This window comes from Gossypium hirsutum, chromosome A10, assembly GCF_007990345.1.
Source record: "Gossypium hirsutum isolate 1008001.06 chromosome A10, Gossypium_hirsutum_v2.1, whole genome shotgun sequence".
In the NCBI taxonomy this organism is placed as follows: Eukaryota; Viridiplantae; Streptophyta; class Magnoliopsida; order Malvales; family Malvaceae; genus Gossypium; species Gossypium hirsutum.
In genome coordinates this window covers 1,963,380-1,989,531 of record NC_053433.1, presented here as the reverse complement: position 1 = coordinate 1,989,531, position 26,152 = coordinate 1,963,380, and the positions used below count along the sequence as shown (strand labels likewise).

The window sequence follows — 26,152 nt, the reverse complement described above, 5'->3', positions numbered from 1 at the left end:
TGATCCAGTTTAAAAAGTTTGAAGCGTAACTCATTTGTTAAAAAAATAAAATAGAGAAATAAATTTGAAAAAATGTGACTATACTTCATTCATTAGACATTGATTAAAAAAAATTACACATAGCGACAAATCTCTTATACTATTTTTTTTCAATATTAGTGAATTTTTCTTCTTTTCATGATTTTTCCTGATAAAGATTATTCACGTAAAATTTATGTTTTTTTTTAATATTTTTCTTATTATTTTACGATTATTCTTATTATTATTATTGATGTATAATATAACATTTTATTCATATATTCAGTCATACGAAAATAAGAAATTTTTGAACAATTTGTTTCTTTTTGTAATAAAGACGATAGCCATTGCCTTGCCTTGCCGGTTGCTTTGATTTGCTTAACTTTTTTGCCTTTTTATCTTACAACTAAACCCATTCAGCTGTCAATTAACTCCAAATATATAGAAATTGTCGTATGAACATCCAATTTGCTCCATTTTGGAATACAAATTAAATATTTGGTCATGTCATTGTTCCCATCCTATATTCAGATTTGGAATTTAGTTTAATTTCACATAGCTTTTATTTTTTTATTTTTATAACAGTTTATAATTATAATATTATTATTTATTTCAATTAAAACGTTGACTTATTATAACACAAAAGAATCTATATTAAAAAGTAAGGATGGTAAAATTCAACAGGATTGATGGATTTCGAATTAATCCACTCTAAATGAAATGGATTTTTTAAAAAATAAAAGAAAAGTAGATGGTGATTGAGGTGTAGATTTGACCCAATTTGAAGGTCCATTCGAAAAGCGAGAGAGTTTGGACAAAACACAGGCTCAAAAAATAGGCATAGGTAAAAAAAAGTAATACCCATTTATAAAAACAGTCGGGCCTTGGGTAAGTTTTTTTGATCCAGACGCAACTCGAATTTGCAAAAAGAAAAAACTATTATTATTTTGTTGTTTTTCTACTGTTTTGCTACCATTTCACTGTTATATTGCTACTATTTTGTTGTTATTGTTTGAATATTATATAACTCTTGTTTTATTTTTTTTATTTCAAAAGGTATCAACCGGAGCGAACCTAGTAACTAATCATTTGCATTTGGTAGGCCCGCTAAGGGGTAGATGCTGGCCACGAGTTTTAAAGTTGTTCCATACTTAGTGCGAGGATTGAACCCTTGACCACTAATTAAGATTTCAAATAGTCTTCTCAAGTTGTATTATTAATTTTGTTACTATTTTAAAGGCATTTACTTGTTAAATTGCACCTATCTTGATGTTATTTAAGTATAAAGATTTTTTGTAATTTATTTTCAATTTGTTGAGAAATGTTTATTTTAATGTTTTTAGTGTATTTGATGTATTATATTTTTTAAATTTATTTTTATATAAAAATTTTAATACAGGTGGGTCAGACTCAAGTTTTTTATTTTTATCCGAGTTAGGCTTGGGCAAAATTTTAGGCCCATTTTGGCTTAGGTCCAATCCTATAAAATAGGCTTGGAAGTTTGTTACAACTCGGCTCGACCCATGATCACCTTTATTGAGGTGCAATGGATATTCTTATAGTAGGTACGGAGCAGTAATGGTTATTACTTACCTACTTCATTTTGTTCCGCTATATGAGATTATCATTTTATCCTCATATAATCATTAACATGACAATTTTTTTAAAAAAAATTGTTAAAGAAATTTTTATGTTTAAATAAATTTTAAAGAATTAAGTTTAAGTATTTAATTGCCTTTAAAAAAAGATTAGTAATATTAGAAATAATTAGTAAAAATTATACATTGATAGTGAAAAAAGACAGATGATGAGCAGAGCTTACCAACTATTGAACGATGATGAATTTCGTAACATGCCAACACCTACCTCCATGCCTTTTCATTGTCATCCCTAATTCAAAGGGATGTTTTTACGAAAATAATTTGCACCAACATTTTTAGTGGCGTTAACTAACTAATGATATCATAAAAAATAAAAAGATCAAATTATTTAAATCAAAGTATAAAAATTAAATCTCATAAAATTAAGAATAGTAGATGGATCAAAACCATAAATTTACCAATACAATTAAAAATTTCACTTTTATCCCATTTTAATTCTGCTAATTTTTTTCCCTATTTCACTTTGTACTTTTGATTGAGAAATTAATTATTTAAAAATAATAATTCTCTCCAAAAAAAAAAGCAAAGTTGTGAATTAAAATACCCCCAATTGGCTTCTTCTTGAAAATATAAAATAAATTTCCTTTTCCTTAAATTTAATTAAATATTAAAAAAAAAACAAGTTACTATTATTATAATTATATATAAACAGGTACCTGGTAACGTCTTGATTCTGCAAATTACAAACAGACAAATCAGTTTGCGCCGCAACTCATTCATCCACCACCATTGCTTTGCTGGTTTTATTATCATAATAATTACATTAATTTAATTATTTAATGCATGTATATATCTTCGTCAATGATGTTAATTTCGAGATTAATTTATAACATAGTTTTGTCCTAAATCCATTGGCTTTTATGTCAAGATATTAATCCAACATGCCAACAATTTATACTTATTAAAATTTTAATATATTGAACTGATTGAGTCTTATCTCGATTACTATAAACATTGTTATTAATGTAGGAAGATATAGGTTTAAGTATACTAAAGTGCATCCTCCTCCTATTTATGTGTTCGAAAGGAGCTATCAATAGTTCTAAGTATTATATTAAAAAAATAGATATAATCAGAACCTATAATAAAAAATTTAAAAATTGTTTTTAAATGTGGATATAGAATGCCAACTTTTCTTGGTTTTAGGGTAAATGAATGAGAGATGGGCTAAATTGGTTTTTATTTAGGATATGAAGATAACCTTAATATGTTGGATCAAGTTGCAAGAAATTAAATATTTTTTTGTTGGGAGGACGTAGGTTTAAGTATACTGAAACGTATCATTCTCTTATTTATGTATTGGAGAGGAGCTATGAGTAGTTTTAAATATTATGTCAAAAAGAATAGATATGATCAGAATTTATAATGAGATTCTTTATAATAAGATAAACTTATGATGCCAACTTTTCTTGGTTTTAGGAAAAATGAACGAGATGGGTTAAATTAGGTTGTTTTAGGATATGAAAATACAACTCAAGTTGTAAGAAATTAAATGTTTTTTTTAATAAGATTTTAGATTCGAGTTTTATAAATAAATAAATAAAAACTATGATGAAAAAACATTATCTTCATTTGAGAGTACAATATTTTGGTTTGACTTCAGGTTTAATCTAAGCTTGATATGAGTTATCAAATATTAAATGTATGATGTTAGATTTAGTTCTCAATGTTTATATTTTTTTGTCAATTTGATCATTATTTCTTTCAGTTAAATTTGGTTCTCAATTTAAAAAAAAAAGTCGAATTTGACGATAAGCTTTTCAAAAAGAGTCAAATTATTGTTTGACCATAAACATTAAAATTTTAAATATGGTAACATGCATGATAATTCATATGTACTTCATGCTTTATTTATTTTTTAAAAAAATTAAGATTTTTTATATTTTTTATAATTTTATTTTTACAATTTCTAAATTATTTGTTGACTTGGTATGTCCGCATGAAGTGTATATGGATTGTCACGTGGGCTGCTATGCCAACATTGCTAAAAACTTAATGTTTTAGTCAATATTTTTGTTCAAAAAAAGGCGATTTGATTCTTTTTGAAATGCTGAGAGTCAAATTTAACTAAAAATAATAATAAGGATTAAATTGACAAAAGATATAAACGTAGAGCTAAATTTAACATTACGTCAATATTAAATATAAGATGGCAAATTTTCTCGGTTTTAAGTAAAACAAACAACAGATGGATTTATGTTTTCCCAAGACGATTGATTTTTTTGCATGCGAAAACAATTATATCTATTTAAGATTTTGAGTTCGAAACTTGTGAATGAAGAAAATAATGATAAAAAAGTTTTACCCCATTTAAGAGTTCAACTTGACTTTACTCCAAATTTAATACGAGCTCAGTAAAGATTATAAAATATTTAGAAACAACATACATTTATTATTGAATTAAAGTATTAAAAAACTAATAATTCGTTAATTAACGACAGTTTTTGGAAGGAAGGATAATTACAAAGAGAAACATATGGTCCCCATTTTGTTTGCGGAAAGGATAGGACCAAATTGCAAAACTCATGCTTTGCTTCCATCGTTTTTGTAAACAAATTGGTCATCCATGGTTCATGAATATATATATTTAAAAAATTGGAACCGAAACTTAATTAATTCATATAATCACTCATTCAATAATTTTGAGATTTGAGTTGTCCCATTTATAAATTATTCCTTTATCATATAACCAAAAAAAAAAAAATCTATCATAAGATGTATAAGACGTGTGATGTATGGATATCTTGTGCTTGCAAGTTGTTTATAATGTTAATCATCTGAATAATGTGTGATGAGGCTTGCATAAACCTATAAGTTTAGCAAGTTATATTGATTTTGATTTTGAGTAGTTTTAATCCGGTTTGAATTAATTTGGGTTTAAAATTTTTAAATCATTCAATTTGAGTTATTTTTAAGTTTAAATCAATTTTGGGTTTTTAGTTTGGGTCATTTAAGTTTGATGTTCATATTATTCAAGTCCAATCATTTTATGTTTGGATCATTTCGAGTTCCTTCATGTTCTGGGTATTTCGAGTTACTTGTTAAGATTATTTCATATTCGGATCATTTTTAATTCAAGTTGAATAGGTTTGAACTGTTAATTTCTGTGATTGAATTAGATTAGACTGAATTTAAATTCAAATGTATCAAATTGAATTTTTGATTTCAAATAAAAATTGATATGTGTAATGAAGTTACAAGTTCTAAGAAATCTAGCAATTGTTATGTAAAGGGTTTTTTTGCCTCAATTTTCTACTTGAGTTTGGTTTTAATATTTAATTTGGTATCAATGTTTTTTATTTTTTTTTTCAATTTGATACTTTAGTTTTTTTTATCTTAATTAAGCACTTGAGTTTGGCATTAATGTTCAATTCTCGATACTTGATTTTTTGTCCTAATTAAGTACCTACATTTCTTTACCAAAGTATACATGTGAAATATTCATCGAGTGATATGATGCCATTTGTTATGGATACCAAATTCAAGTACCAAATGATATGTTGACCTATAAGAAATCTAGCAATTGTATATATATAGAATTAATATACTATTTGGTACCTGAGTGTTAGAGTTGTATGACCTGAATCCCGTTTGATCTAGCCTGAAAAGTTAGATGTGCAACTCACTTGTTAAAGAAATAAAATAGAAAGGCAAAATTAGGGATCTATTGGGGTGAAGGTCCGAGGTCCATTTGATCACAGAGCCTCCGTGGTATGGACCTTTCTGCACAAGTTGAATCCATATAGGAATATACTTTTTCTATTAGACGGGTTGTGTAAGCCTTAAAAACTGCATATAGCCGCAAACCTCTTGTATTATTGTTTTTCAATATTAGTGAATTTCTCTTCTTCTGCCCGTAGTTTTTCTCGATAAGGATTATATACATAAAATCTTTGGGTTCTTATTTTTTTTCTTATTGCTTTGTGATCATTCCTACAGCCATTATCAATGTATATTATAACAATGAGTTTGGCTTCAATTCTCAATTTGGTACTTGAGTTTTGTCAATTTGATAGCTGAGGTTTCCTTCCAATTAAGTACCTATGTTTTTATTTTTTATTAAAACACACAATTCAAATATTCACCGAGCCCTGTAATATTGTTTGATTTGAGTACCAAATTGAACATTGAACCCAAACTCTAGTGCCATGTTAAGACAAAAAAAAAAGTATCAAATTGAATATTAAAATTAAACTCATGTGAGAAAAATAAAAAGATATAAACTATTAAAATAATAAAATTACATTTTAACTTTTATAAACGTTTACAACTTAATTCCAACTTTCTAAAAAAAATTCTCATTTCGCCTCTACTTCAAATTGATCCCTTTTTACTCTATGTTTGACCATGAATCATTTACAACACATTGACAGTCAATCAAACGAAAAAAATAAATTAAAATTGTGTTCCCCATATGATCAACTTGTTGTTTTTGTATCCATTTTTTCACTTACAAAGTTTCATTTTTTTCGAGTTATTCTCTGTTTAATTTAATCAATCAACAAGTTGTAAAGATTCCATGAAAGTAACAATTTTTAAATTTAATGGATTTTTTTTATTTGGTAATTTTTTCTTTTTATATTTTTTAATTTTTAAAATTTGAATGCTCATTAAACAATAATTGTTTAATTCATTAAGTAAAATTCTAATATTTTCAAAATCTGACTCGCTAAACCAATTATCATATGCGTAATATCATGTCAACTTATTATTCCTACAAATTATTCACTAAAAATCCAATTAATGAATTATCGACTCTCATTTGCATTAACATTGAAATTTCAAAATTCGAAAAATATATAGACTTAGAATGATCCAATTGGAGAAAATGACTTAAATCTATAATTATACGTATAGTACAGGACTAATAATTGAATTTAACTAAACAAATTTTCAAAATCTGAGAAATACAGGACTAAATTTAATCAAATAAAAGTACAAGAACTAAATCTATAACTTTTGCAAAGTACATAGAGTAATAGCAGAATTTAACATTTATTTTATTTGCTTGAAGAAAAAGAAAAAGACAGCTATACCATTAAGGATAAATGAAGAGAAAGATATTAAAAGCAAGATAGCAAAAATACTTATGGGTTTTTTCTTTTCTTTTTGCACATTCCCTCATTTTACACATGTTATTGCTTTAATTTATGGGTTTTTTCTATTCTTTTCTTTTTGAAAGGAGAACCTACAAATAATGATCCATCACGGATGAGTATGTATGTATGTATGTCTATGTGTATGTATATGTTATGGGGTAGCTTTAGATATTTTATTCACCAAATGATTTATTTAAGTTTAAAAGACTTCTTGATATTTAAAAATATTTGGTTAAAAATAATAAACCTAAAATAAAGAAGTTAGACAAGGTTGAAGCTAAAAAAAAATTTAGGGTAGAATTAAATTGTATATTTTTACAATAGTAAAAATAAAATTTCAATATTTTGATAGCTTATATTTTTATAAATTTTAAAGTATTAAATTGAAATTTTATCATTTTTGAAGGGTAAAGTGAAATTTTACCATTACTAATTTAAAATTTTATAAATTATAAAAGAGTATAAATGAAAATTTTCAATTTTAAGGGGTCGAGACTCTTACCAATTTTCTAACTTCGCCACTAATATTAAACAATGAACTAAGATGAAATTTCAATAGCATAACCCTCAATATTTATTTGATAATATGTTTTATATATACTACCTAGTTTACATAGGAAAGAGGCATTTACCCCAAAAAATTAGAAAATTGGTTTTTAATTCTTTCATTTATAATGAAAATAAAATTTTATATATCATAATATTACATTTTGAGCTTCAAAATAAAAAATTTCTATTTTATTCTTTGGAAATAATGAAATTATAAAACAATATATGAGATAAAATTATACTTTAATTGTTAAAAAAATTATAATTAAATTTCGATAGCGTAAAATATTTTTGAATTCCCCATTGGACCTTGTATGATAGTTGAGCCTTGACCCAATCTATAAATATATTTAATCTAAAGTTGAACTTCTTCTTATTATATTATTATTTCATTATTTTAAAAATACATCTCACAATCAAAGAATGGGTCTCACACTTGTAAATTTGTCTCATCTGAGAAATGGTTGGTTTGCTAGGACCCAAATACTTTAGGGGCCTTAAGTCAAAGGATTATTGAGCTCAAACTCAATTCAAACATGGTATGGAATACCAATTACACCTAGTCCAAGTTTTTCAAGTGGATCAACTCTAAAACTATCCAATGATTGAATTCAAATTTGACATTAATTGAAATTTTAAACATAAATATTTTATCGCTTCACTTATAATTTCGATGCAATGTTTAAGGGTTAGTTTATTATTGTTTCTAAGAAGTACTTTTAGAACAAAAGCATTTTTAAATAAGTTGTTTTTTTAAGAGAATGATTTTCAACTCTTCCAAAAATATTTTTTTCTCCTCAAACACTTTTAAAAAACATTCCTAAACTAGAAGCGAAATCTAATCGTAATCTTGCGCTAAGTATAGAAGCCAATATAAATAAGAAACAAAAGCATTTGCGGGTGAATTAATGCTGTAAGAATCAGATTATGGCCAAATTGATCTTATCAACAATTTTCAATTCAATCATCGGATTAACCATCACAAAATAAAAATATCAAAAAAAATCTAAAAAATAAAAAAAATCGAAAAAAGATTAATAAACATAAATAAATAATAATATAAATATAAATTTAAACACAAACATTTATTTTATAAATTATAAAAACAAAATTAAATATTTAAATTAGTTTAAATTCGATTCAAATGGTTTTTAACCAATTAAATCGATTTTATATTAATTCACGCTTCCTCCGATTTTATAGTACCAGTTGAATCAATTGAATCACCAATTATTGATTGAACCGAGTAATCCAAGTGATCTACCGCACCAGAAATGAAAATCTTGTGCTCATCTTTCAATCACTGTAATGCTTATATTCTTTAATATTTTATATCTATTTTACAGTGTATTTTTAAAATTCGAAACTATTTTTGAGCAAAATTTAGTTGTTAAAATTTTAATCACAATTTTCATGTAAAGTAAAAGTAAAAAGATGAAATTCAGAATTAAACCATAATAGAATTGTTTACCTTAGCTGTCAAAATATTAAACAATAATAGATTATGACATATTCATTCAGATAAAAAAAATATATGTAAAAAAAATTAATATAAAAAACAAACGAAACTTTTGTTGAAATGATAAAATTAAAAGTGTTTTACTTCAATAATTTTTCTATTGAGTTGAGGATCGATTGATGTACGACATCTATATTAACAATAAGACAAGCAAATAAGATAATGTTGGCAATAAGACAAGCAAGAATATGAAATATAGAGCCTAGAACTTTCATCTATCCCTTTCGTCTTTGTCCCCTAATGATAAAAGCTTGATTAGGACTTCCAGCCTTCCCCATGTGCAGCAAATAGATAAATGTTGGTAAAAGTATTATGGAAATCCCTGTATTTAGTGTGAGATTACATTTTGCCCTCTTCTAAAGAAATGGGCAAATTAATCCCTATACATTAGATTAAAGAATTAACTAGTCCTTTGTATAAAAATTCTATTCATTTCTATTATTAAAAACTGACATCGCTAATTGAATAACCAAACAGTGACACGTGATATATCACATGCACCTCATGTTGAAGTATAAGGATCACTTTTAATAGTACATTCGGATGAAATTTTTAACAAAATGACTAATTTACTCTTTGATCTAACGTACATGATTGGTTTACCCATTTTTTGAGTATAAAGGCAAAATATAATCCGACTCTCAGTACAAGGGACTCCAAGGTACTTTTACCTACAAATGCTTCCAAAAGAAATCTACATATACATATATTAACTAAAATAACTACAATTGCATCGTCTTTATAGAATTTTATTTGTTCTCAACATATGAAATTGTAACTCCAAACAACAATGCCTAACTTTACAAAGGATCAAAATCTGTAAGAACAGCTTTTTTATTAAGATTCCTACTTATTACAAATTAAACACACAAAAAAAGCTGTTGGACACAATGAACATTTCAAGTGAATCAAAGATTAGGCCAAAAACACTTATATAGATATACAGTAAATAGAAACTACATTCAATAATGCCATAATCCACTCAGCATACTACGAAATCGATTGCTAGACAGCTTCCTAACAAGTCTTTTGGCATCATAAACTTCAGCTTCAGCAAGTTTTTCTATGTTCTTTAGATAACCAGAGCTGGCAATTTTTCTTCTACCATTGTTGCAGCTTGTTAATGACATTAGTATAGAGAGCAAGAGCTTTTTGTTGTTACCTGAAATGGCTTCGTCTCGGTCAAGTGATTGGAGGAGGCAGCCTATGTTTCGGTCGTCTTGGATGAACTGTTTTCGGTTTTTTGGAATTGAGACCAAGCTATGAAGTGTTGTGGTTGCTATGGAACGCACTTCGTATGACTTTGCATCGAGCAGTTTCACGAGCTCGGGGATGAAACCGGCATCCCCCATTGCTTTCTTAGCCTCTTCTGATGCACAACAAAGCCTGGATGTCACCTTTAGAGTTGATTCTTGAACCGAAACCTCGCCATTGCGAAGGAAGAACAACAGTCTATCGATGAACCCGTCATTCATCAACATGTTGATGCGGTTTTGCGATGAAAAGCAGAGATCCTCGATCGTCCTTAATGCTATTTCTCTTGTTTTTGAAGAGACGGTCGATTTCGGATCCAAAACGTGTATCAACGCACGAATCCCACCTTCTTTAACAACGATTCGAGTAAGGGATTCATCCCCAGAAGCTATATTTTGAAGGAACTCCATTGAATTGATCTGCACAAGGTCTTCCCTTGATGTTACAAGCTTGATGAATGTTGATATAGCTCCTTCTTCAACCATGAATCTCTTAATTTCTTCAACACCAACAAGATTCCTCAACACCCCACAAGCAGGACCGATCAATTCACCCCCAAAATCACCATTAGAACATATTTTCAACAGAGCAGTCACTCCACCATGAGCTGAAACAGACCATGCATTATCAGCATTAACAGTCAATTTTTGCACACATTTAACAGCTCCTTCTTTACCCAAATCATTCCCAGTTTCCAAAATCCGAACTAAAGGACCAATAATCCCAGCTTTAACCAAAAACCCTTTATATAAATCAAACCCAGAGATCAAATTCACAATCTTTGAAGCTTCACGTTGAATCTCTATCTCTGGGGAATCAAGAAACTGTACTAAAACATTCACAATATCACCAATTTCTATTATAAGTTTAACATACCTCTCATCTTCAGCCAAAACTTGATATAAATTACCCAATGCTTGTTTTTTCATCTCTGTATCCCCAATCTTCATTCTTGTTAATAAATCCCTTATGTAAAACCTCATGTCATCTTTGGAAGCAGTAACACCGGGCCTTGAAACAACAATGGCGAAACCATGGCTTAAAATCCCAGTAGTGTAAAACCCAGAAAGATCCTTCACATGGTTGTCGAATTTAGCAAGTATTACATCGAGGTAGCTTTGCATCAAGAGTTTCCCACTATAAGAAAGATCCACACATGCTCTTGCGAGACAGTGACATTCATTTACGGTGACTAAAATGGAAGGAACCAACGCAGAAAAGACCTCTATGTTTTGAGCAGAACTTGAACCACAGTTTTCAATCGCCATTAACCCAGAACTTAACTCTTCTAGCTTCTTTCGAATAAGTTGCCATTTTACAGTGAAAACTCTGATGCAATGAGAAAGAGAAATCAAGGAAGATATACCCTCAATAACTTGACTGAGACTGGATTTCATTGCTTCGAAAGATTCAGCTGAGTTTTCTTGTTGCTGTTGCTGCTTTGGTTTCTCTTCTTCTCCCATTTTTGTTAGTTTTAGATTTTATCACTAACATTAAACCAATCCCATTTTAGGCTTTTAAGAAAGGAATCAAAGGAAGGAACACCACCTGCGTATCTATGGAGTTTTATCTTTTTGTTTTTGCAGATGAAACTGAAATGGGGTGTTTAAAGTGACAAAGTCAATAGGATGGAGATGAAGATGATTTAAAGGCATAAAAAAAGTGTGATGAAGGAGATGAAGGAAACAAGGAATTGAAAAGCTTTTTATCTCTTCTGATGTTTGTACATCAATGGATTTTACATTTGCATTGGGTAGCTACGAGTTCTTATATCTGTACATAATAAAAGAGAAAATCTAGTAAAATCTTCAATAGATATTGAGAAGGGCAGTAAAGAATGGTAAGCAAAATCTAACTTTCTATTACCAAAAATTGATAAATGCCTAATTCCCATAAAAAGAATTAATATACAATTTGGTACCTAAGTTTTGTTTCAATATTTAATTTGGTACTTCAATTATTTTTTGTATCAATTTGATACTTAAGTTTGAGGTTTTTTTTTGTCTCAATTAAGTACCTATATTTTCTTACTAGAGCAAAACTTCAAACATTCATTAGATCACGTGATGTTGGTTGGTTTGGATATTAATTTGAACATGGAAACCAATCTCAGGTATCAAATTGAATATTAAAACCAAATTTAAGTACCAAATGATATATTAACCCATAAACAAAAATTTAGAGCCCTCTTTTTTTAACAAAATTCACAATTACTCTATACATATCTCAAATTTATATAATTTTGGGTTCGAATTAATTTTAAATTTAAATCATTTGTGTTCACAGTCATTTCGAATTTTTATCATCAAATTTAAATATTTTGAGTGACTTATTTGAATAAGTTTAAATTTTAATCATTCTAGATTGAAATTATTTTAAGTGGAGGTTTATACATGGTGCATTAGTTAGTACTCAATTTTAGTTTTGTGGAGATTGAAACTTGGATTAGCTATCATCATACATCAACCACTTCATTATTACAATATATAGTATATATAAAGTTTATTAATATTTGATCTAAACGAGATTTTAGAAAAGGGTTGTTATGTTCATTCATATATACTCAACACTAAATGATTAAAGACCGAAGATTATAAATATATATATATCGATTGAAGAGGACGTGGGTTTAAGTGTGCTGAAGTGCATTATCCTACTATTTATAGATTGGGAGGACATTATGTCAAAAAGAGCAGATATAATCAAAACCTATGATGAATTGTTCAATATTAATAGGATGGTGTATAATTATGCAATAAAATAGTGGGTAAAAGCTATAGTTTTGAGTTTGTTGGAATTAGGGAAGATAGCCCCTCCAACTTTAATTTTATCAATAAAGAAAAAAATACAATAAACATTCACGAGATTGAAATTGTGATTCTCACAATTTTTTAAAAGATATGGTAAGATTATCAACTTTACTTAATTATATGTTAATTATACTATTCATACCTTTTTAACTTTTTTTTTACTTATATTAGCCCATCCCATTTTGTAACATTGGATGAAATTGAATTTAATACAATAATTACTTTCTAAAGGTGATATTCTAAGTTGAGTTTCTTACCACTTTTTGGCAACTAATAGATATACATATATAGGTAGGACTCACTTTCAACCTAGTTCCAATTCAAGAGAAGGCTTAAGTCAAGAGTTAGTCCTTAAAATGTATCTGTTTTTTCATTTTAGTACTTTTTTTTGTCTCATTTTAGTACTTGAATTATCATTTTCGTCTCAATTTTCCTTATAATAAAAAAAATTGTCAATAAAAAAGTAACACATAGCACACTCTTATTATGGGCAAATAAATTTGGGGTAAAATTAAGACAAAAACGGTAGGTTACCTATCAAAATGGGATAAAAAAATTTAAATACCATAATAAACAAAGATATAATTCAGAGGCCAATTTGTGAGTTAACCTTAAGGTTAAATTTTGCTATTAGTCCAGTACTATACATAAGTTATAAATTTAGTCTCTAGTCATTTTTAGTTTTTTTACTTTTTAAAAATTGAAAATCCAATCATGACTAAACGGAAATTGTTAAATTCAGTAAGTTTTGCTATTTTCCGAAATCTTATGTAGCAAACATATTATTACATGTGTAATGTCATACTAACTTGTTATTTCTACATATTACTTACGAAAAGCAAGTAAATGAATTTAACAGTTTTTGTACACGTCAAAAGCTAAAATTTCAAAATTCGAAAAGTAAAGGGGTTAAGAGTGATTAAATTAGAGAACATAGACTAAATGCATAGTACATAACTAAAAACATAATTTTACTATTACTGTTTGGGTCAAAATTGAAATATTAAAAAAATACAATGACTAAAATTTACCAAATTAAAGTACATAGACTAAATACACAATTTATGCATAGTAGAAGGACTAACAGAAAATTTTGACCTAAATCTAAAGGAACACTTTAAAAAGTTCGGTATTGCGTTTGGTTAAAGAATAAAGAGCTGAATTTTTACTATATTTCTCGAGCACCCAAACTTTTTTTTTTAAAATAAATCCTTACTCCATGCATTTCTTTTAAAAGAAGTGAATGAATTAGGAATCACTTGAAAATCACTCATTAAAAACCTACAAATTTGCCAAGTAAGACACATACATAAAGAAGAACCAAAAGAAAACACAAAGCCCCTTTATGGACCACCCAATTTATTTTTAGAAATTTAATCCCTTTATTTTTCAGATTTTAGAATTCAACTCCAATTGTTAACACTGTTTAATTTGTTGGTGTGATGTTTTGATATAAAATAAATACTCACTTGATAGTGACGTAATTAAAAAGAAAACTTTGTAATGAACTTGAATTGAGTAAAATAATTTTAATAACTGAACCTAAATTTTAAAATATGAAAATATAGAGACTAAATTACAAAATTATGAAGATTACAAATACTTATGGCATATTTTAACCAAAAAGAAGATGTAGAAAGTCCCTATCACTTGAAAACCCATGTGAAGCCCCTTTGTTGGATAACCCTTTGAGCTTAGCTGTTTACCTTTCCAATAGGAAGTGCAAAATGAACCAACATACCATTTGTAAATAAAGTTGCTCTCTTTTTCTAACTTTTTTTCCCTTCATTTTTATTAAAATTAATAAATAAATCTTGGTTTAGATAATGTGAGAAATTTAAGAAAAGAACAAAAGTTGTGTTATTGTCGACCAAAAAAAATGCAAAAAGAGAACATAAAAGGGGAATTGACCCTTGGGTTAATTACACAATGCGTCTTTAATTATGATTTAAATTTTAAATTGGTCTTGAATTTTAATTGAGTTATCATATTATCAACATTGTATTAATCATATCATTTGATCAATCTGGTCATCAAATCAGGTATTAAATGATAATTCAAATTTGACGTGGAACATCTTAAATAAGATTTTAAATACATATGTACTTATCATATGAACAATATGAATATGACATGTTAAATTTAAGTTATTTGTGCAAAAAGTACATATGTGTTTTAAATATGCTCCACATTAAATTCATGATAGAATTCAACTCCTAAATTCACTGCTAAACTAATATAAGGACATGATTGATACGATATTGATACTTTAAGGACTTAAGTATTAAAAAATTTTGATATGATTTAATATATCTGAAAAAATTAACCCTTTTTAGCTTTGAAAAGATAAGATGAGGAATTTATGGTATCTGTGCTTATTGGCAAGAACATCATAAACAAAGGGAAAAAGGAAAAACTCCCTCGTAAAAAGACAATTGAAATGTTCAAAAAATCTAATTCTATGCTACGAATGTCGTATTCCCATACAAAATGTCCCCATATTACTATGTATCTGTGGGTCACGGATCAATATTTTATGAAATCTTATCACAAGAATTAAGGTTCAATTTAGGCCAAGTCTTTATGATTTTATTAAATAATTATATTTAATTTTTGTTTTTTAAGAAGTAATTGAATGTGCGGTGTGTTTACTTGCTGTTATTATAAAAATAGCAGTGATGGTGAGATTAAATACTATAACGATATTATAACATAAGACAAAAAGAAAGTTAAAGTCACCGTTCTAAAAGTAAACATACATCCAAAGGGGCAAGCCTAGCCACCAATGTTAGTGTTAAACGCCACCTTAAATATGACGTGTGAAGCATATGGAGAACAAATGGATTAAGTTGTAAATATGCGTAAATAAAAATAAATCTAACTAAAAATTTTAAAAATTTAGAAAAAAAAAATAATTGAAATTTTTAAAAAATTATAAAGAATTTTCATTCTAAAATTTTAGGAGACCAAGGTCCTCGCCAACTCTAATGAGGGTCTGCCCCTACCTTGGAACCGCATATTTGTAAAATCGATCAAGTACTTATATATTCACCGGCTCTATCTTAGTGGGGTCTTTGTTTTTTCCCTCTTTTTTACTCAATATTATCATACAACACCCTATCATCAATCTTTAATTTAATTTGATCATTTTTAGATTTTATGTTAAATTTATTAAGTCCTATTATTTTTAAAATTTTATACGGTAAATATATTATCACATATGTAGTATTATGTAATTTGCTATTTCCACATATTACTTATAAAAAATCTTGCTAATGGAATTAACGATGACGATTTGCGTCAAGATTGAAATTTTAAAATTTGAAAAAGTATAAAAACTAAAATTAATCTACTCGAATAGTATACATGGACTAAATCCACAACGTATGCACACTACAGGGACTAAAAGCAAAATATGACCATATTTCAATTACCATAGAGAATCTTCATTTTTTATTACATATTGGTTTTCAATTTTCAAACTAGTTTTCAAAGGCATTTGTTTTCCCTATATCATTATCAAATTGTAGGATATGCAATAATGCTATGTAGGGCTTTTTTTTGTTGTTGTTCATCAATTGTAAAGTTTCCATGGTTGGATATAGGCTATAAAGTGCCTAAAACTCTATGATAATGCACTGTTTTTGTTATTTAATACCATATATATGAAACGTTACGTACAAAAAATACATAATGTGCAAAAGCAAGAAAGTGGTGTACCTTTAAGTAGGGCACAAGGGAAAAAAAATAAAAATTTTCTAAAAGAGATGCACAATTACAAAATATCTTTGCTTCAAAGAGAAAGGGTGCAGATAATAAATATATAAATTCATGTTCATTTACTCCAAAACAAGAGACAAAAAAAAAAAGTTCCAATAATAGGAGGTTAAAGAAGAAGAAAGGGCAAATGGAACATTGGGTGATGGGACATTTGGATCTGGTTTCTTTTCATTTCTTAGTGGAATCTTCCCATTATATGGTTGCATTTATTTCAAGTATTGAATGGACAATTATGATTGAGAATATGAGCAATGGGAATGGTAATTGGAGAGAAATTTATTTGCCTAATTGAGGTTCGGATTAGGGTAATTGTATCAATCATTATACTTTGAGAATTTGATGTTTATTTATCTATGTTTATAATTTTAAGGCGGAAGAGATTTTAAGTTCGAGTTTTGTATAATTAGTTAGTTGTGGGTGTTTTGTTAGAATTATTCTAGTTGTAGTTAGTTAATTGTTGAATTAATTATTCAGTTCAATTTATAATATTCGGTAATTATAATTTGAAAAAATAAAATTCTAATCTCACCTCAATTTTGAATTTGATGTTTATCAATTTATATTATTCGGGTTTTGGAAACTTTGAAATTTTAAAATCAAGTGCCACATTATATAAAATTGGGTTCTTCTCCAGACTTATTGTAGTTATAGTTAGTTTGAGTTTAGTTAGTTGTGTATTGATTATTTAGTTAATTAGCTAGTCATTAATTCAAGATTTATCATGGTTGTAGTTAGTTAGTTATAGTTTTGAGGATTCCATAGCAATTAATACCCGTGATGTGATCCATTAATAGGGGTCTAATTACATTTCATTTAGAGTTATAAATTAATTTCAAAGTTAAATTTAATTAGTTTGAACCCAAATTTAATCAAATTTTATAACTTAAACTCCGAAATGATTCTGAGCACACAAAGATTCAAATAAAATTTACCAAAATACAAAATAATCCTAAATGACTTAAAGTCGAGACAACTCGTCCTAAAAATTTAATAAATAAACTTGAATGTCTTAAACCCAAAATTACTCAAATCCGAAATAGTCCAAAAATACAAAACAACTTAAATTCACAATGACCTAAGATCAAAATAATCCAAACTTAATTGAAATCTTGATTGACTTGATTCAAAACCAACCTAATCTGCACAATCGTAACCCTACCCCGCAGCTGAGTATGGTCCTTACCATTAAACCAAACATAATAACGACCTCACCGGGGTGGTGTGTGGAACCACTGTTGGAAGAAAGAAAAGCAAATTGGTTTGGCTTTCAATCGTAGCTATCTAAGCAGATTGGCATGCACACATTATGGGCAGATACATGAATTGCAATGCGAGCAGTCAATTGAAAACATCAAAACATGTGCTTAAGCCCATAGATCATGGCATTGGTTTCTATATGCTTTGTCAATTGCCATTGATCCTACCATGCAAAACATGACTAAGAATCTCTTCAACCTATTTCTTTTATATTTTCAAAGTAAGATACAAATCAGTAATTTGTAGGGCAAGAAAGGGATATAAGATAATGAAAAATATAAAGCAATGGGACCTCAAAAAATTAGATCCAATTCCAATATGACTTTGATTATGATTGCTTCAATTGTGAGAGAGATAGCTTACTAGAAAGTTGCTTAAACTAAGCTTCTCTCATCGTGTTTTTGGATTGAAGCACAAGATTTTTTATTTTTATTTTTATTTTTATTGGTGATAATAGGCTCAAATAATCATATTAAAAGAAAAGGCCTAAATAGACCTTTCATTTGACCATACCTAACCTTCAAGTAGGGTTGTAAGTGAGGTTTAGGTAGTAGTTTTTTTAGGGTCAAATTTTGCTATTATTCCCTTTATTATGTATAAATTATGGGTTTAATCCCTATAATTGGATCTATTTCAGCTTCTATATTTTCCAAATTTTAAAAGTATAGTCATGATCCAAACGGTTACAATTAAATTATGCTATTAGTATTGTACTATAGGCAAAGTTGTAGATTTAGTTTATATTCTCTAATTTGATCATTCTCTGTTCCTGTTCTTTCAAGATTTTAAAATTCCAATATTGACACAAACAACAGACTCATTATAGGTTTTACTCATATCCGCTCTTTTTAACACAATGCTTAGAACTATCTATAGCCTCTCTCCAACCCATAAATAGGAGGATAATGCACTTCAGCACACTCGAACCCACGTCTTCCTACATTGACAATAATGCCCATACAATCAAGTTAATACTCAATCGACAAATATTTTTTTGAAAGAAATTAAATCCTAAAAAAAACACATAAAACATAATTTCTAGAAATAAATGAGGCCTAATGGGATCTTTAGTGGGCCTTAATGAAACTTGGATTTTAGGACAGATGCCATTGAAATCAGTAGTATCACATGCTAGGGTAAGATGAATGTGGACCATTTTCAAGCCCTATCATTTGTATGGTACCATAGCTGAAATGATGAGTAATGGTAAAATAAAGTAGGTTCTTTGCTTTGAAGTAAAAATACCTAAATATATATATGATTGTTAATATTAGAGTTGAGTTTGGTTGTGTGGGATATTTTTAATTTTTTAAATTGTTTATGATAATTTAATTTGATTGGATTCCATTTTTCGTTTTTTTGGTTATAGATTTTTTGGTTTATTTTTTAGGTTATCAATAATTTTTAGGGTAAACAATATTAATAGTCACTCAATTATTAATAAATTTTTTTTAGTCACCAAATTATGAAAAGTTACAAAATAGTCACTCAATTATTAATTTTTTTCCTTTTTTGGCCACTAATTACCAATTCAATCTTATATTTTAAAATTTTAGCTCTCAATGTTTATAATTACCTAATTTTATCTTGCTTTTTTATATGAAATGTAATTAACACACAATGTGTAAATTAGAAACAAAAACAAAAATAAAAATTTTATGTTTATAATTAAAATAGGTAATCCCCATATAAATTTCTTTCCTTATATTTCAAATGGCTAAGAATTAGATATCTTTCAATGACGATTAACTCGTTTTTTTATTAGCTTGAAATGGTTGCCATTGATTACGCAAATCATTTTTTTAAGCGGTTAGACTTGAATTTGGGTTGAATTGATAAAGTGGGTATTTTTTTTATTTTTAAGAAATTGAATTGAATAGTTTTTAAATTTTGAGTTGTTGAATGATTCAAGCGTGAATCTTATGAAATCTTATCAAATTACACAATTTAAACATTGAGAGTTAATTGCTTCAGAATCAAGATTAATTTGACACAATTTATAAATATTAAGAGTAAAAACCGTTATACGCTAATTTTAAAGGGTGTCATCTTTTCATTAATCATTCAACGGTTGATGACAAAAAAAAAATTTACTGATAGTTGAGTGATTACCTAAGGTAATTTATCCTAACTCTTATATAGTTTTTTTTAATAATTTTTATAGAAAAATTTAGGGTTTTTGTTAACGGCATAAGTAAGCAGTAATTAAAATCACGTTCAAATTCTGTTAATGTAATTCTTCCTTCCCTAATTTGAAACTTAGAGTTTGTAAAAAAAATTAATTTTATTATTTTAAAACATTTACTTTTACATCATAATAAAATAAATTATAAATTAAATAAAAATAAACTTTAATTCCATCTAATTTAAATCGATTCAAATAATCAGAAAATTTTTAACTTATTTTTCAAAAATTGTAAAAAAAATTACTGTTTAAAATCAATTTTCAATTTCTGGAATATATTTTTCTTAGCCCTAATAATTGCTTCTTGCAGATTCATGGTCCATGTTACTGCCCTTCTTGAAACAATATTCATAGGAAAGTGTAGCTTTCACATTTCACAGGTTCACTGTGAGTATACTTTATGGATTCCATTCTGCTTTTCAGGTAAAAGATGATTTTGGACATGTGAACCCTTTGCTTTTTACCTTTTTTAACTTCTTTTTGATGATCTCTCAAACTCAAACTAGGTTTGAAAAACCCATTTTTTAAAGAATAAATTCATCGGTTTGACTGATTCAATTGAAATTAAAAAAAAATAGTTTAAGTGACTAATTTCATGTGTTGATCAATTAAATGGTAAGTATAAATCATTTAAATTGATTTTGTTAAGTGGATTAAAGCTCTGTTTGATCAATATTAAAAGTTGACTAAAGTTATTTAAGGTTGAAAAATTGAAGCAATAAAAAAAACTCGAAATGGTCACAGTTAATTCCATCACCACAAGTGCATTTAAATAAGTCATTCTCTATTAGCTCACCCCTAATTCCATCACCACACCTACATTTAACAAGTCAAATTTTGTTATTAATCTTTATATTGCTCGTAAATTATAAATCCAATTTTTTATTATAATTTGATCAATTTTAATTTATGTATCTTGAATTTTAAAATTTCAGTCTTGATCCAAATAATAACAGTTAAATTCATTAGGTTAAATTCAGTTATTAGTTTCATATTATATACTTAAGTTGTGAATTTAATTTTTATTCTCTAATTTAATCATTTTTAGTCATTATACTTTTCGAATCTAGTCTCGATTAACTAAATGATGACCTATTTTACGAGTATCATGTAAAAATAATAAACTAATATTACATTAAACTTGCAATAATACCAAATAAGATTTTGAAAATATTAGAATTTTAATTCAAGAAAAGTAATCAAAGATGTCAATCTGCAGCTACCACAAATTACAAACCATTCGAATATTACTTTGCAATTATAATTTACATTTAAGGAATTGGGTAACCTAGATTTATCAACTAAGACCAGGTCTTTATCTTATGGGAAAATGATCATGTAATAATACAGTAATGTGGAAAGGTCAATAAGAAAAGTTAATCAAAATTTGATCCTTTTTGATCAAATAAAAAAGAAAGATAAAGCAATATATCATACTACCACAAATTCACATATCATCAAAGATAATGTGGACCCAAATATAGTTTTATCTCTTTTTGACACGTTCTGCAAATAGTTTTAGTAGATGCCTAAGTCAACTTTTAATCCATTGCATCAAGTAACCAACCGGCTTTTAATCGATCGAACCAGTTTCCTGTGGGCTCGGACTTGGACTTTCTGGTTCATTTTTCTATATAATCCTTCCCATTATATAGCCCTAAGTCTCCACTGCCTTCCTCTTCAAGCTTTCTTCCCCGACAACCAAGGTTTTATCCAAAGCGATGTTGGAGGGTAAAGCGATTGTAGGCGAAACCGATATGCTCCATACGATGCAGAAGGATGCACTTCACTTAGCTGCAAAAGCTCTTGATCTCTTCGAAGCCACTGAATCGACTGATATAGCCCAGTTTATAAAAAAGGTGAGGGCTCTAAGCTAGAATTTATTGTAACTCCATATGGGGTATCGGATATGTTGGAAACTATATACCGTATGCGTCTTTGATTTGAGTTCTAAATGCAGGATTTCGACAGGGTATACGGACCTGGGTGGCAATGCGTTGTAGGGACGGATTTTAGTTCATTTGTGACGCACTGCCATGGTTGCTTCATACACTTTTGCGTTGGCAGTCTTGCGATATTGCTCTTCAGGGGTGCAGTAAATCAAGCAAAAGAGGCAAACTTGTTCACGACCTTCGAGGCTTTAGATGCTTAGACGGTCTAAACTTAAAATGTTTCTCTGTTTGCCTGTCACCTAAAAGAAAGAAAACAACGTTGAATAATCGACTTTGAGTTCTGCAAATCCTGATGTTGTCTTTTGTGTAACCTTTTACAGCTGAAAACATGCTTTCATTCTTTGAAACAGAAGAGAACTGAGAAATTCAGTCTCAAAAGAACCCGAAACTAAATATCAATGAATAAAGATAAACATAGCTCAGCTCCATCAAGAAATAAAATGAATGGAGCCATAACACTGAACCGGCATAAACACTAGCAACCCGTTTCAACTAGAGAATAAACATCCTTTGCGTTACAGTACAACTTTTAAGGACTCTGTGAGGGCATGCCAGCACGTGTGTGTTTGAGTGAGAGAGAGAGAGAGAGAGAGATTACCAAGCATTTCAGAGAGTAAGAACAGATGGTGGGGCATCCCTCCGTGGGCCAGCAATCGAACGATAAACATAGACTTTATCAGCTTGACTATCATCACTTCCATCCTCCTTCATTACCTCAACGTTCAACCTAGGCATCTCCCTTGCCAATAGCCTACAACCATTCATTGTCACATTGCAGGCCGACATCCAAAGTGACCTCATAGATTCGTACTTCTCCAAACCTGACAGCAGTGCAGCATTTCCAAACGGGCAATCTCGTATCTCAAGTTTCCTTAGTTTTGAACAACCTCCCATAACACACTGCATCCCCCAGTCACTGCTGCCTGCAAATGCCACTGAGAGGGTCTCCAAGTTCTTAGCATACCTACCGATATACTCGAATGTCAGATCAGTTAAGCGACCTGAAACTGAAAGCCTCTGAAGTTTAGTGCATGTCTTAACCACAGCACCAAAAGCTTCATCCATAGGTTCATTTGTGATATGATCCGGTTGACCCGGGTTCATTATGCATAATCGGAAATGAGTAAAATCAGGGCAGTTCTGTACAATGGTTGCTACAGCAGCATTAGTCATTTGACAACAAAAATAGAGAACATAGTGGAGTCTCGGGCAACCAAAAGACACAGCCACAAACCCAGCTTCAGTGACTCCATGGATAATTTCCTCGTCAAACAGATCAGCAGGGAAAACTCGTAGTTCCTCAAGCAAAGGGCAGTTCATTCCAACAGCCTCCAGCCCCTTGTCTTCTACCGTGTCCAAGACCTATAACAAAAGTATTAGGAAGTTAAGCTCGCCAGAATTTATGGTTATTAAACAAGAATGCATGTTATCAATGATCGATTTGCCCTTTGGATGAGCAGGAATTTCTTGCTCAAAGAACCAACCGTTCTTGACCATGAAAATATTTAATTTGTCAAGTCATCATGATGTGAAGCAAGCTAAGGATCATGAAAGAGTCAAATACAACACAGCATGGAGCCATTACTGAATTACTTCGTAAAACAACGAGACAAAACGGAAAGAGTTGAAATAAAGGAGTCTTCTTACCCATAGGCGTTTAAGTCGTGGACAATGAGCCAGAAGTTTAGCCAATTCATCGCTTCTCAAAGCAGCATAGCTCAAGTTCAAGAATGTTAGATGCGTGCACACAGGATACAGGGCAGGGAGATATATCCCCTTGGCATCCCACAAACCAGATAGCGTATGCATATTCTTGCAATTACTTAACGCACTTTCAAGCTCTACACATTGGCGGAAAGTAAGTTCTTCCGAGAACGAGCCCGTACCGAGCTCAGCTAATTGTGGGGCATTAACAAGAAGTCTTTGTAACTGTTCCAACGATACACTCCTATTCAACTTCAAAACCCTCATTGACTTGCACCTACCTACAAGCCTCTCAAGAGCATCGAAATTAATATCGCTACTCAAGTTGGCAAAGTTGAGCACTTCCAATGATGTGAAGCTTTCCGGGAAGCAGCTCAACCAACTACCCCCTTTATCATCAATGCCATTCTCCTGTATGTCAAGCTCAGTCAAGTTCCTGCAAATGAAATTATGAAATTAAAAACGTCCATAGCACGGAATCAATTAGATAATGCAGTCCAAAAACCACCTAAAATACCACCATATCAACAGGCAATTAGCTCTAAGAAACTAAGAAGGTACATACATTTCTTCTTCAATCATTCATAAAGCACATATAAAGATGTAAATTCTCCCAACCAATGAAAGTAGGCATATCCGGAAATGATAACATCGAGGATATGCCCACAATAAATGCATAATAAAAGTGAAAATGTCACATCAAATAAAAAGGAAGACAAAAAAGTGAAAGGAATTGGAAAAGTAAGAGCTGTTTCATACTTTCATTTCTAATTTCCACTAAAAGTCCATATTATTCGTCAAGTAAAGAGAAAAAAAAAAGAGAAAATCATGTCAATCATTTTCTAACCAATACCCAAAAATATGCCCATTAATTGCACATAGTGCATAATCTCAATTAACTATCTTTCTAAAGTAACTACTTACAGAAAATAGAATCCAGCAATCTTCTACTTCATTTCTAGTAGAAACTAGTTTATAGATTTGGTTTCCTTACAATTTCAACTTTATAATTGTAATGAAATATACAATTTGAGCAGAGTTTCATAGCAAATAAATTCATTTACAAGAAAAAAGATAAGATACATAGATTTAAATTTTATCATAATATTTTTAGAAGATTTTATCATAAAATTAAATTCCCAATAATGCAAAATTAGTGGAAAATGATATTTGTGTTGCTGGCATTGACATCAATGATAAGCCTTACATCAAAATGCTCCTTTGACAACTATAGGCCAAACGTCATATTCCAATAAATAAATAAAAACCAAAAAGGAACCCAAGGAAAAAAAGAAAAGAAAATTAAAAAACTAATCTACTTTTTTTTTCCCTTCATTTTCTATGGTATATCCCAAATAAACACAAGATTTTTAAAAAATGATAATTCAAAGAAAAAAATTCAGCGATTTTTTTGAATTTTGAAGTATAAGAAGTGACGAACTTACTTGCAGTGAGTGGCAATGGCGGCAAGTCCGTTAGTGCTAAAACCGTCACAGCTTAAAAGGGAAAGAGCTTTAAAGTTAGGGAAAGAAACTGCGAGAAACTCCAAGCTTTCATCGCTGATCGCCATTCGCTTAAGCCTAAGCTCTTCGAGGAACGGATACTTAGCCGCGAAAACGACCAGCCACGCGTGGATATCGGCTCCCCAATTTTCCGGCACCAAGTTGAAGTCAGAAAACCTAGGTTTCCCCTTCAAAGTCACGCTCCTTATCTTCGGGAACCGCCGCGCGACGATCTCCGGCGAAACCGAGTAACAGTTTCCGATGAAGACGTGAGTCCTCGACCACCGTTCCGCGTTGTACCAGTCCTTGCAAACCAAAGAAACGGAGCTCCGGTCCCTGTGGGATTTCAAAAGGGAGAGAACTCGCTCCAGCACTTCGTCGGGAAATGACGACCGACGAGTTGACTCGTCCAAGTTCGGCGAGTCCTTCGACCTCTTCAGCTCCGATGGTTCCATTCTACGTTTCAGGTTTACAAACCGGGCATCCGAAAACCCGAACCGGAGATCCGAACTGAAAATGAATGGGCTATAAAGAAGGAAAGGGAGAGCACCTTGCGTATTATGGCAAAAGGAGCGGAGGAAATATAAATAAATAAGTAAAAAAAAAAAGCTGTATATTTATTATTTTATTATTTTTATTAATAATTGCGTATTCTTGTAATAATATTATTAAAGGGTAAAGAAACTAATAATATTATATTAATGTGTGATTATTCTAATAATATTTTGGTCAAAAACTTTAAAAAAAAAACAAGGTGCTGCAAATCAAATTATTAATTAACGTTGCTAAACATTGATTAAGGTGAAATTTTAATTAGTTTTTTAATATACTAAATATATTTTTTAAAAATTTAACTTCATTT

General features: G+C 29.5%; 3 protein-coding genes across 3 annotated transcripts; 1 reads left to right on the top strand and 2 right to left on the bottom strand.

The window, feature by feature from the left end:
* Window positions 1–9,664: 9,664 nt before the first annotated feature.
* On the bottom strand, window positions 9,665–11,938 carry LOC107925266 (vacuolar protein 8). The gene has a single exon (XM_016855913.2). The coding sequence runs from the start codon at window positions 11,561–11,563 to the stop codon at window positions 9,809–9,811; it is 1,755 nt and encodes a 584-aa protein (XP_016711402.2). The 5' UTR covers window positions 11,564–11,938; the 3' UTR covers window positions 9,665–9,808.
* A 9,408-nt stretch (window positions 11,939–21,346) lies between these two features.
* On the bottom strand, window positions 21,347–25,934 carry LOC107925195 (transport inhibitor response 1-like protein Os04g0395600). Its single transcript, XM_041079491.1, has 4 exons — window positions 25,234–25,934; window positions 23,732–24,224; window positions 22,683–23,446; window positions 21,347–22,323 (listed from the first exon to the last, which is right to left on the bottom strand). The coding sequence occupies exons 1-3, from the start codon at window positions 25,743–25,745 to the stop codon at window positions 22,691–22,693; spliced, it is 1,761 nt and encodes a 586-aa protein (XP_040935425.1). The 5' UTR covers window positions 25,746–25,934; the 3' UTR covers window positions 21,347–22,323; window positions 22,683–22,690.
* On the top strand, window positions 21,643–22,371 carry LOC107925194 (dynein light chain 1, cytoplasmic). The gene is made up of 2 exons (XM_016855800.2): window positions 21,643–21,991; window positions 22,093–22,371. The coding sequence occupies exons 1-2, from the start codon at window positions 21,854–21,856 to the stop codon at window positions 22,282–22,284; spliced, it is 330 nt and encodes a 109-aa protein (XP_016711289.1). The 5' UTR covers window positions 21,643–21,853; the 3' UTR covers window positions 22,285–22,371.
* Window positions 25,935–26,152: the final 218 nt, after the last annotated feature.